General features: G+C 36.7%; 1 protein-coding gene across 1 annotated transcript; it reads left to right on the top strand.

Moving 5' to 3' along the window:
* The first annotated feature begins 12 nt into the window (after nt 1-12).
* LOC110462738 (short-chain dehydrogenase/reductase 3-like) lies at nt 13-10,903 on the top strand. The gene is made up of 6 exons (XM_021516867.1): nt 13-454; nt 3,711-3,833; nt 5,378-5,518; nt 7,627-7,865; nt 9,100-9,225; nt 10,316-10,903. The coding sequence occupies exons 1-6, from the start codon at nt 194-196 to the stop codon at nt 10,425-10,427; spliced, it is 1,002 nt and encodes a 333-aa protein (XP_021372542.1). The 5' UTR covers nt 13-193; the 3' UTR covers nt 10,428-10,903.
* Nucleotides 10,904-13,974: the final 3,071 nt, after the last annotated feature.

The raw sequence follows: 13,974 nt of genomic DNA, 5'->3' as shown, positions 1-13,974 counted from the left end.
TCCTTTGAAAAAGAGTTCTCTTCGGGGAAAACGGGAGGAAAGTGTCTGCTCCTCTTCAGCCGGCAAAAGCATGCCAATTACCATCGGTTCTGTAATGGCACACGAGTAAAAGAATGGAAAGGAATAACCACGACGTGCAATATTGCTTATATACAGGTCGCATAAAAATGCAAATTTTTTAGTCGTGTCATAAATGTCAAGTTGGGTGCGCGAAAGTTCAAAGGTCAGTATGGCGAAACAGGACGTAAACAAACTGTCGGACACATGTAGATATTTCGTGCGACTGGCTTTCCTCGTTGTGAAAATTCCATTTTTATGTTGCAAATCTCTTGTTGTTAGCTTATATCCTGCAAAACTGAAGGATATTTCAAATGACATTGTGTTGATAACGGGCGGAAGCCGAGGGATTGGACGACAGATAGCACTGGAGATTGCCAAACACAAACCAGAGCATGTGAGTGACAACATGCCTTAACAATCCCTTTATTACATTAATTGTGTCGGCCCGTTGTCTGTTCATTCAAATGTTCCCTTACGCATTGATATGTGTTAAAAGCCCAGACAATATAGCGTGTTTATGTAGACCCTGTCTACTGAATGAACTTGGCACATGTACAGGGGCTTGAGCATTTAATAATAATAATAATATACAACATTTATATAGCGCCCTATATAATTTGTAAAATTACTCTAAGGCGCTTAACAACATATGGATAATAGTAATGGTTATAATTGTGAAAACAACAAACAAAGGCTTACAATCACTTTTATACATTTAAGCAAGCAATGTGCACATAATTGAACAAATAAAAGGGGGGTATTTACATGACGTCTTTGCAGGGATTCTAAAATGCAGACCTGAAGATGTGAGTTTTGATGTCCCTCTTGAACTTGGCCAGGGTATTTGACTTTCTAATAGCAGATGTTAAGCTATTACACAACGTAGCCGAAACCCTCCCAAAGCATCTGTTTCCGTAGTACGAGATTTTGGGACACACAGTGATCGTGACGGCCAATACAGGGTAACAAGCTCCTGTAGACTTAATTGTTGCCCTACAGGCAATGACTCTCATATACGTTCTGTGCACTCATGGAATATGTCATGATGAAACAACAGTAGGTTTACAAAGGAGTGCAAGGGTATAACATTGGGTAGTATTGCACGGATATATATGCAGGCCTTTTTTATGGCTGATTGTGGGCCAATTCCATTGTGATTTTATTTTCTGTTAGAACCAAGTTATTTATTTCATTTTCCCTGAGTTGATGTTGCCATAGTTTTAATATTTTGGGACACTGTTTATTGCTGGCCTATGATTCGAAGCCTATATAATGGGAGGCCTAGGAGAACCAAACATTAAAGATGTCATCCATGCTTTGCCCTATTTCCAAAAAAAATGGTTCGAACTTGTTTTTCCTGCATTAATCCCTATATTGGGTCCTAATATTGGATAGCAGAATATTGGGTAGGTCAGGTATTCTGCAACAAGTGGCATATTTTTGTTAGAAAATAATGCAGATAGAAAGAAAATTACCTAGAATGTTGGTCAATTATTCTGCATAAGATCACATATTCTCTGAGGAATTACGGAAGATAAAAAGTAAATTACGTCTGTTTTAGGTGATATGTCACAGCATCAAAGTAGTATTTGCATTTTGGTAGCGACAAAATTACTGTATAAAGGGGATAACTCGAGAGAACATCTACTGATACGCGAGCTGTTGGTCGAACTGATGAACTCAAAGACAACAATTATCTGGTGTAATACAATTATGGTAATTAATATGATATCTGCACTGGGTAGTACTGTGTCATATTTGGTTAGTTTTAGGTCAAATTTAGAAGAATTAGGGAGTGTTGGGTCATAGTCACGGAATTTCGGTGATGTTTTCTGCACCAAATTGCATATTCTCCTATAAAATATGGCAAATAGAAGTAAATAACTAATATAAAGGTGATATTTCACAGTATCAAAATAGTATTGGGTACATAACTTGGTTTTATGGGGTAGTATGGGGTAGCATTGGGTAGTATGGGGTAGTATTACGTAGTATTGGGTCGTATGGGGTAGTATTGGGTTATATAGGGTAGTATTGGGTAGTATTGGGTCAAATCCCAGACTTACATGTCACATACATTTTTAGATAAACTTTATTTATTTTACAACAATTTTGATACAAGTCATGTCATGTTAACTTATATTAATCACTCTTGTTGGCCCGTATATTAGCGTGCGAGGGGTCTTTGTGTGGGAGGAAACCGGAGTGCCCGGAGAAAACATGCGTGGTTGGGCAGGTGGCCCCATAACTTTTCACGTCCGATCGGGGAATCAAACCCTGGCCACCTTTATGAAAGGCAACTGCGTAATCCACTGCGCCACCCGACCACATACATTGTATATGGGTATGTTTTGAATCAATTAGGGTTAGTCAAAACATACCTATATATATACCTACTTAAACAACTTTTCAAGTCCCTGTGTGTTTAAGGTAAATTGGTACGAATTTGATCTCTTCTCTGAGGTGCCCAATTAAATGTTATATAAGAGAAGATTTTCAGATTAAATGCATGGACATAAGGATTGTATTTGTTCTTGGTAATTACAGACAGTTTTGATAATCTTGAATGTCCAGTAATGTCTATGTATGTTAAGTAGTTGCCTTGCTCAAGTCTAAGTTTAAGAAAAACAAATATGGATCAATTGTTTTAAGAATCTGTGTCATGGTTCAGAGATCATACATGCTATACAAGTGTACCAAAATGAAGAAATCTTAAAATAAACTCCTGAACAGTAATATTTAGAGCATGCACAAGATTAGGGGCAACGTATACACAGCATTACAGGAAGCACAGTCAGGTACCTTTTTTTTCCGGACATTTATATATATTGTGTAGGAATCTTTTTATTAAAAAGTAAGAATACAAGCTGGTAGTTTATTGTTGATTTGAACATCATTTAGTGACAACTGACAAATGCATCAGAAACAAGTGCTTTCAAGTGTATCTTCTCTGTGTGCTGTTGTCCACACACATGATATCTTTTGCTATTCAGTAGTATGATATTGTAGGTATGAATGTTGAGCTCACATCAGAAAACTTTCAAGGTCATGAGGTCACTGGTTAAGGTCACAGACACACTTTAGAAACATGAGAATGGCTTATAATTGATATACATTATAGCACTTTTCTAAATGCTGTATGTTTTGACATTTCAGAAAGGTCAAAAACCTTTACCTGTGTATTAAAGGTCATAGAGTGATGTTTGTCAGGTTTTAGACAGCTCAGACATGTTGTTCTGAGGACCAAAAGGCATAATTATGATACTAGTCCGGTAATTTATTGGCATATTGCATGCTGCAAAGTATGCAAATAAGAAATGACCTTGACCCATCTTCAATGTCACAGGAGTCAGAATATTTTGCCAGAAGCTTAAATTAATATGTGTATCTAAATCAATCACTTGTGTGGGAAGCCACTTCTGACAAAGCTAGTTAGCACTTTGACAGAGGTGAGTGTTACAGGCCCTCTGGACCTCTTGTTAGTTATGTAAATGATAAAAAGATTGAATGAAAGCTGCAGACTGGTCATTGATTTATTGGTATATTTTTTAACAGGTATAAGTCTTAGAAGTTGGAAGAATTGGTAAATACTAGGTATTTGATTACTTTTTTTGTAATAAGTAGTAATTGAATTGCTTGGTATTGGTCAGATTGTGCTGTGGGGTCGAGGGATCGCCAATCTTGAGAGGACAGCTGCTGAAGTCCGCAGCCTTGGCATCAAGTGTTCCTACATGTCATGTGACTTAGGAGTGAAAGAACAAATATATTCAAAGGTTTGGTTTATTTAGATTCAACAAAAAACATATTTAATATATATGTGTCTTTGTGATATATGAGTTTCAAAATACGTTTTTGAAGAACTAAATAATATTCATACAGTGTCAATATTTTTCGGTTATAGATCTTTTTCCAAATGATTAGCTCACTGAATCCACAGTAATGAAAAAATGTAAATGGTATAAAACCCCACTTATTGGTGACGCTTGAGTATGTTGTGATTATATCCATTTTTTTTCATGATATTTAAGATAATGTCATCTCTTTTTTAGCCCTGGACCATCATCAGATGGTGGGCTATTTAAATCACCCTGCACCCGTGGTCCGTCCGTAAACAATTCTTGTTGACGCTAATTTCTCAGAAAGTACTGGAAGGATCTTTCTCAGATTTCACATGAGGTTCCCCATGATCCATATTTATGCATATCATTTTTTGGGACTGATCACAAAATCAAGATGGCTGACAGGCAGCCATCTAGAATTTGAGTTAAACTTTGTTAGCACTATTTCTCCAAAAGTACTGGAGAGATCTTTCTCAAATTTCACATGAAGGTTCCCCATGGTACTCAGTTATGCATATCATTATTTGGGACTGATTACACAACTAAGATGGCCGACAGCAGCCAGCCATCTAGAATTTGAGAGTTAAAGTTTGTTAGTGCCATTTTTCAGAAAGTACTTGAGGGGTCTGTCTTTCTCAAATTTACAATTAAGTTCCCCATGGTCCCTTGTTATGCATATAAACTTTTGGGACAGAAGGTAAAACAAAGATGGCCGACAAACGGCCATGTTGAATTTGAGAATGAAAATTTGTTAGCGTTATCTTAGAATGTTCAGGAGGGGTCTTTCTCAAATTTCACATGAAGGTTCTCCATAGTTCCTAGTTCTGCATTTCAAATTTTGGGGATGATTTGAAAAAACCAAGACGGCTGTTAGGTGGTCGTATTGAATTTGGGGCTAAACTTTTTTAGCCCTATTGCCCAAATAGTATTGGAGGAACCTTTCTCAAATTTCACATAAGGGTTCCTTTTGGTTCTTAGTTATGCATATCAAATTTTTGGACTGATCTGAAAACCAAGATGCGAACAGGCAGCCATCTTGTTACAATTTAAGTTTGTTATCGCTATTTCTCGGAATTTCCCGGAGGAATCTTTTTCAAATTTGATAAGTAATTAAGTTCCCCTTGGCCAGAGTTGTGCATGTTAACTTTTGAGGTTGATCAAAGGACTGATTAAGATGGCGAACAGGCAAATTGATCAAACAGATAAGAGAAAAGAAGAGAAAAGATCAAACTAACATAGGACTAATGAAGATGGTACAATGGTGGGTGCCAAGATCCCTCTGGGATCTCTTGTTTTGTTAATTTTATGCAGCTGTGATGTTATGTGTTTTTGTTTCAATGGTAGTTATGCCATTATAAGCCAAAGACTGCTGTTTCTAGTTACTATTACTTTGGGTCTATACTGATCTCTGTCAACAAACTTTGCTTCTATAAGCAAAATCAGTTTTGGCAGCTTATCTATTGACTGTTATATTTCAGGCACAAGAGATAAAGGATACCATAGGCCCTGTGTCTATTTTGGTGAACAATGCAGGCGTTGTGACAGGACGGAAGATTGTTGACAGTGTTGAGGAGGAGGTGGAAGCTACATTTGCAGTCAACACCCTAGCTCATATATGGGTGAGTGGAAACTCAGCATAAACCTGATGAGTCACTTAACTCTACAAAATTACTCAGTATAGACCTTATAGTATACTCAGTATAGACCTTATAGTCTACTCAGTATAGACCTAATGAGTAAACTATAAAAAGTATCGACCTGATGAGTCACTGAACTCTACAAAGTACTCAGTACAGACCTGATTAGTTACTTAACTCTGTTCAGTAATCAGTATAGACCTGATGAGTCACTGAACTCTACAAAGTGCTCAGTATCTAGATATGATTAACTCTACAAAGTACTCAGTATAGATCTGATGAGTCACTGAACTCTACAAAGTACTCAGTACAGACCTGATGAGTCACTGATCTATACACAATACTCAGTATAGATCTGATTAGTCACTGAACTCTACCAAGTACTCAGTATAGATCTGATGAGTCACTGATCTATACACAATACTCAGTATAGATCTGATGAGTCACTGATCTATACACAATACTCAGTACAGACCTGATTAGTCACTGAACTCTACAAAGTGCTCAGTATAGATCTGATGAGTCACTGATCTATACACAGTACTCAGTATAGATCTGATTAGTTACTTAACTCTGTTCAGTATTCAGTATAGACCTGATGAGTCACTTAACTCTACAAAGTGCTCAGTATAGATCTGATTAACTCTACAAAGTACTCAGTATAGTTCTGATGAGTCACTGAACTATACACAGTACTCAGTATAGATCTGATGGGTCACTGAACTCTACAAAGTGCTCAGTATAGATCTGATGAGTCACTGAACTCTACAAAGTACTCAGTATAGATCTGATGAGTCACTGAACTCTACAAAGGACTCAGTATAGATCTGATGAGACACTGAACTCTACAAAGTGCTCAGTATAGATCTGATTAACTCTACAAAGTACTCAGTATAGATCTGATTAGTTACTCAACTCTGTGTAGTATTCAGTATAGACCTGATGAGTCACTTAACTCTACAAAGTGCTCAGTATAGATCTGATTAACTCTACAAAGTACTCAGTATAGTTCTGATGAGTCACTGAACTATACACAGTACTCAGTATAGATCTGATGGGTCACTGAACTCTACAAAGTGCTCAGTATAGATCTGATGAGTCACTGAACTCTACAAAGTACTCAGTATAGATCTGATGAGTCACTGAACTCTACAAAGGACTCAGTATAGATCTGATGAGACACTGAACTCTACANCTGATGAGTCACTGAACTCTACAAAGTGCTCAGTATAGATCTGATTAACTCTACAAAGTACTCAGTATAGATCTGATTAGTTACTTAACTCTGTTCAGTAATCAGTATAGCCCTGATGAGTCACTTAACTCTACACAGTACTCAGTACAGACCTGATGAGTCACTTAACTCTACAAAGTGCTCAGTATAGATCTGATTAACTCTACAAAGTACTCAGTATAGATCTGATGAGTCACTGAACTATACACAGTACTGATCATTATAGATCTGATGGGTCACTGAACTCTACAAAGTGCTCAGTATAGATCTGATTAACTCTACAAAGTACTCAGTATAGATCTGATGAGTCACTGATCTATACACAGTACTTAGTATAGATCTGATTAGTTACTTAACTCTGTTCAGTAATCAGTATAGACCTGATGAGTCACTGAACTCTACAAAGTGCTCAGTATAGATCTGATTAACTCTACAAAGTACTCAGTATAGATCTGATGAGTCACTGAACTATATACAGTACTGATCATTATAGATCTGATAAGTTACTTAACTCTGTTCATTAATCAGTATAGACCTGATGAGTCACTTAACTCTACAAAGTACTCAGTACAGACCTGATTATTTAGTTACTTAACTCTACAAAGTACTCAGTATAGATCTCATGAGTCACTTAACTCTATTCAGTAATCAGTATAGAACTGATTAGTCACTTAACACTACAAATTACTCAGTACATACCTAATGGATCACCTATAATTCAACATAGTACACAGTGACTTAGCGTAGACCCAATGAGACACTTAACTCTCAGTAATCTTCAGTTTTTATCCCTAAAAAGTTGGTTTTTGATAGACAATGTTTGACACATTACTTAGGTATGCATTATTTAATTCAGACACTGAAGGCATTCCTACCAGACATGATGGACAGTCAGAAGGGCCACATTGTCACAATGAGCTCGGTGCTAAGTATGATCACAATGGCCGGCCTGTCGGACTATTGTAGCTCTAAGTTTTCTACAACAGGGCTTTGTGAGTCTCTCTACTGGGAGGTAGAGGAGTACCCAAACATCTTTATGACATCTGTACACCCTTACTTAGTGATCAACGACATGTTCTCAGCCTTGAAGCTGAGGTAAGTACCCCATCACCTGTATATACCTGTACCTGGTGACAAAGGACATGTTCTCATCCCTGAAGCTGAGGTAAGTACCCCATCACCCATATATACCTGTACCTAGTTACTAACGACATGTTACCATCCCTGAAGCTGAGGTAAGTACCCCATCACCCATATATACCTGTACCTGGTGACAAAGAACATGTTCTCATCCCTGAAGCCGAGGTAAGTCCCCCATCACCTGTATATGCCTTTACCTGGTGACAAAGGACATGTTCGCATCCCTGAAGCCGAGGTAAGTACCCCACCACCTGTATATACCTGTACCTGGTCACAAAGGACATGTTCTCATCCCTGAAGCTGAGGTAAGTACCCCATCACCTGTATATACCTGTACCTGGTGACAAAGGTCATGTTCTCATCCCTGAAGCTAAGGTAAGTACTCCATCACCCATATATACCTGTACCTAGTTACTAACGACATGTTACCATCCCTGAAGCTGAGGTAAGTACCCCATCACCCATATATACCTGTACCTGGTGACAAAGGACATGTTCTCATCCCTAAAGCCGAGGTAAGTACCCCATCACCTGTATATACCTGTACCTGGTGACAAAGGACATGTTCTCATCCCTAAAGCCGAGGTAAGTACCCCATCACCTGTATATGCCTGTACCTGGTGACAAAGGACATGTTCTCATCCCTGAAGCCGCGGCAAGTACCCCATCACCTGTATATACCTGTACCTGGCGACAAAGGACATATTCTCATCCCTGAAGCCGAGGTAAGTACCCCATCTCCTGTATATACCTGTACCTGGCGACAAAGGACATGTTCTCATCCCTGAAGCCGTGGTAAGGACCCCATCACCTGTATATACCTGTACCTGGCGACAAACGACATGTTCTCATCCCTAAAGCCGAGGTAAGTACCCCATCACCTGTATATGCCTGTACCTGGTGACAAAGGACATGTTCTCATCCCTGAAGCCGAGGTAAGTACCCCATCACCTGTATGTACCTGTACCTGGCGACAAAGGACATGTTCTCATCCCTGAAGCCGAGGTAAGTACCCCATCACCTGTATATACCTGTAGCTGGCGACAAAGGACATGTTCTCATCCCTGAAGCCGTGGTAAGTACCAGATATAAAATATATTGTTTCACTCAAATGTAACTTCACTGTCTTCCTTTAAAACTTGGTTTTAGAGATACATTTTATTGGTTTTTCTTTGCATTTTTGATACAGATTTCCAAGACTGATTCCTGCTTTATCAGAGAAGTATGTAGCCGAACGGACTGTACAGGCCGTGCTGACCAACACCTCATACATCATCATGCCACGAATCATGTACATCATCGTCCTAGCTCAGAGGTCAGTCATTTAACCCATAAGCTAAATTAGGGGTCAGTTATGTAACTCAGGGGTCGGTTTTGTAACTACAGTCAGTTATGTAACTTAGAGACAATCATGTAACTCATGATCAGTCTTGTAACTCTAATTTAAGTTATTTGTGTAACTCAAGAGTCACTAGCTTGAGTGTCAGTGTAACTTGGAGTCAGTCATGTAACTCAGGATCAGTTGTAAAATCTAGGGGTCAGTGTTATTTAAGAATGAAGCATGGCTGAGACCTTGTTGTGTGATTAACCTCAGTAATTCTGTCCAGTTAAAAAAGTAATTCCTAATAGACCTGAACAAGAGCGAGTTGGAAAACATTCATGTATAACATTCACATTTCCATTTAATAGGTTTAGTTAGAGTCTATGCAATGGAAATAGAAATATATATTAGTGATGGGATGTTGATTGAATATAATTGAAAAATCCATTGGTTTGCTCTTTCTGATTCTGTTTGAAAAGTTAATTGACTTGCTCTTTCAATTTTGACTGTATTGCTCTTTTCGATTCCGACTGAAAAATCCAATGGCTTGCTGTTTCCGATTTCAATTTGCGATTAGTTTTATAATGAGGCTATAGAACAGAAATGTGAATATGATTAAGTAATGAGATGTAGATTGATTACATTTAAAAATTACATTGGTTTTCACTTACTGGTTTCGATTATTGATTATTAATTTCATAGTCAATATAATTGGTTCATTACTGAACTAAGTGTCAAATGTATACAATGGAAAGCCTGTATTGAAAGTCATTGCTTTTTACGATTTCTAAAATATGCTCGATGGTAATGCAGAAAAAAAATCAAAACTATGTAGAAGTTGCTTGTAATCCACTCATTACAAAATAAGGAAACCTAAGATGTGAAAATAGTGTTGTCACTTTTGGAATTCATGAAAATATGAACTGATTATGCAATTGACAATTAATCAGTCAATTGCTTACTATACTTTCGATTACAAACCAATGATCGATTATGATTTAAAACCGATAACCCATCACTCATAGATATATTGTTGTCTTTTTGTAAATGAAAATAAACAGGTTTGTTCTCCTTTTCACTTCAGAATTTTTCCCGATAGTGTCTTACTGCCGATTTACAAGTTCCTGGGAACAGATACAGCCATGGACAATTTCTTGTCTCCGAAGTCATCGTTGCCAAAGGTCAAGTCAAGTTAACACCTGACCTGTGAAATATGTCTCTAGATTAAGGCGTGATATGTCTCGTAGGAAAATGAAACACAAAACGTATCGTGTTAGATCGGACACTCTTAATCCTGTGCAAGTCTATTATACTGAATAACTGAAACAAGAAGAGACATGAACCTATTTTATGTTGACTGTGTTCCTAAATTTGTGATGTACATAAGTAGTGTATTTTCTTACTTATGCTTCACATGTTTCAGCAGGAATTGATTTATGTGCATTTTCATGTTATAAACATCACATAATTGTGATTGATCAATAACTGCACCAACACCTCGTGTTCAGAATTTGTTCAGAATACTCTGAAGTAGCAAAAGCATCCCATTTCTAATTTCAGTAAAGAATGATAGATATGAAAAAGATGCCTAAAGGTTTGAAATAAGTCCCCTACCGGTACTACCGGTACTACCGGTACTACCAGTACTACCAGTACTACCGGTACTACCAGTACTCCCCAGTACTACCAGTACTACCGGTACTACCGGGACGACCAGTACTACCCGTACTACCGGTACTACCAGTCCTACCCGTACTACCTGTACTACCGGTACTACCAGTACTACTGGTACTGCCAGTACTACCGGTACTACCGGTACTACCGGTACTACCAGTACTACCAGTACTACCAGTACTACCGGTACTACCGGTACTACCAGTACTACCCAGTACTACCAGTACTACCGGTACTACCAGTACTACCGGTACTACCAGTACTACCAGAGGGGACAACAGGTTTACACTACACCTGTACTTCAGTCAGTCAATGTGTTGGTCCTTCTATGCATCACTTTGTCCAGGTCATATCACATGTACTCTGTTACCTACAACTTCGTAATTTTTAATGTGAAATTCTGTTTAGATGGTGTTGTATTACATACTGAAATTGAGTCTTGTACCACAATATGAACCGAGTAATAGCCTTCTGTTTTCATTTTCATTCTAAAGGGTTTTTGTCTCAGAGGTGAGCCATGGATACCATGATTATTCTCCATACTTTGCCTTGTTATAATCAAAATTATGAAAAAAAGTAAGCAATGTCTTAATATTTTACTCCTCACTTTTCTTTCCATTTCTTTGTGAAACATCTTAGTTCAAAACAAATTGTTGGAACTGCTGCATGTTATTTAATGAAACTTCATGAATGTGCATGTATCGTGAATTGACAGTGTAACTATATGTATATGTGTTTGTATGACAATGAGACGTGTCTTATCACTATATGTATATGTAGGTGTTTGTATGACAATGAGACGTGTCTTATCACTATATGTGTATGTAGGTGTTTGTATGACAATGAGACGTGTCTTATCACTACATGTATATGTAGGTCTTTGCGTGACAATGAGACGTGTCTTATCACTATATGTATATGTAGGTGTTTGTATGACAATGAGATGTGTCTTATCACTACATGTATATTTAGGTGTTTGTGTGACAATGAGACGTGTCTTGTCACTATATGTATATGTAGGTGTTTGTATGACAATGAGGCGGGTCTATCTAGTATATAACACACAGTGTCCGTGTGTTTGTATGACAATGAGACGTGTCTATCTACAAATGTAGTATAGCACAGTGTTGATCAGTGTGTTTGGGGATCAAGCGTGTAATCCCCACTCTTATTTATATATACAGTTATATCTGAGATCTAGAAGAGCAGGAGACAAGCCGTTTCTCCTGTTACCATCACATGACCTTTTAAGTCACATGTAACATGACGTGACTGTCAGTGAACCCAGTCAGTGGACAATGAAGCTCTCCAACCACAGTGACAGGTGTAAACAAGAGTTTTTTTTAATGTTTTCAAAAGTTTATCATATGTTAAAGGTGCTTTTTGTCATCATTTTTAGATTATGAAATAATACTAGTTTTTTTTTATATTTCTGAATATGATATGTACATGTATATATACAATATTACAACAGTATTATATGTACATGGGAATGTCATATATGCTATTCATAATACATGTGTTTGTGTGTGATAAAGTTTTGTGTTTTTGTTGTTTTTTTGTTTATGCATATAATTATGGTAATTGAATGTATTAAAATCTTAAAACATAAAACAAAAAAAAGTATTTAGAAAATGATAAGAGAGGGATGTTACTCTGCATTTTCAAACTTAACATAAATGTTTCACTTTATTGATTACCTTGATACACTTTATATACATGAACATGTACTACAAATGTATATACATTGTACTATCAAGATAGTTTGTAAAGAATGACATTCTTGCGTGATTGACAATCAAACAACTATTCTCATCCTAGTTTTATATCTGGTTGATTACTGAAGATCTTTTTAAACTACATGTCCAATTAACCAGCTGAACTGATCGCGGAGACAGCTGCCACACTCCGTGCTCTTAGATACATTATTTACCATACTTGCAAACTTTTTTTAATTTCCATGGGAATGATAAATAAAATATGTGTATGTATACCATAATGAAAAACAACACTTTTAAATGGCATCTTTTGAGCTGCTACATATTCTAATGAAATCATCAGATCTTCGAAAAATATGATTAATTAAGTAAATTCACTGGTTGAAAATGCTCAATTTTAGGGTCCGAAATCGGGAGTCTGCCTCCAAAATAGAGAGAGTTGGCAAGTATGATTTAATATAAAAAAAAAAGTTTATCATTCAACAAATAGACTGGTAATTTTCTCTTCCAATGTAATTAATATTTTATGCATTAATTTTACTACATGTATTGTATGTTCAACAAGGTTATTATTGTATTTACTATTGTGATGATGTGTCTATAAACCTAAATTTATTGCCAGAACATTGGGCCTTTTCGTTCGTCACCAACCAATTCATCTATTTACATGATCATGTGATATAATCAAGGGGTGCAACTCCAAATCATAAATGACAACTTTGTAAATCAGCCCACCTGTGATTTAGGTAGAGTAAGATTATCATAAACATGTATATATGTGTACCAACACCTCAATAATGCAGTATATTAGCCAGGTAGAATCTTGTAAAATTTAAAACCTGAAACAAATTAGTGTTAGATATCTGGCTGAAATCTGTGACATATGGCTGATGTACTGCATTTTCTGATATTTCTATCTGGAAGATTTTATTTTATTAGATATCTTATATATTTTTTTGCAATGTTTATAGATATATGCATAAGATATCTCATATACATTACATTATGTGTATAATATCTTGTGTATTATATATAGCATAAATTGAAAATTTTGTAAGATATCTAATGTAAATAAGATAATTAAATATCTTATAGATTTTACTTAAAATATTTGATAAATACTAAAGAATATCTTATATAACATAATAGATTACTTATATATAAGATGTGATATATATTTTTAGGTCACCTGAGACAAAGTCTCAAGTGACCTATTGCGATCGCCTTTTGTCCGTCGTCGTCCGTCGTGCGTCCGTAAACAATTTACATTTTCGACTTCTTCTCCAAAACCCCTGAACCAATTTCAATGAAATTTTGCAGGGACCTTCCATGGACAAAGGTCAACAAAAAT

The sequence above is a fragment of the Mizuhopecten yessoensis genome, unplaced genomic scaffold (genome assembly GCF_002113885.1).
Source record: "Mizuhopecten yessoensis strain PY_sf001 unplaced genomic scaffold, ASM211388v2 scaffold10829, whole genome shotgun sequence".
NCBI lineage: Eukaryota > Metazoa > Mollusca > Bivalvia > Pectinida > Pectinidae > Mizuhopecten > Mizuhopecten yessoensis.
This window is presented reverse-complemented; position numbering and strand designations above follow the sequence as displayed.

Coding starts and splice junctions, on each gene's coding strand:
- LOC110462738 (XM_021516867.1), top strand. CDS start 194: ATGTCAAGTTGGGTGCGCGAAAGTTCAAAGGTCAGTATGGCGAAACAG. Junction 3,834..5,377: donor AAGAACAAATATATTCAAAG/GTTTGGTTTATT, acceptor GTTATATTTCAG/GCACAAGAGATAAAGGATAC. Junction 5,519..7,626: donor ACACCCTAGCTCATATATGG/GTGAGTGGAAAC, acceptor TATTTAATTCAG/ACACTGAAGGCATTCCTACC.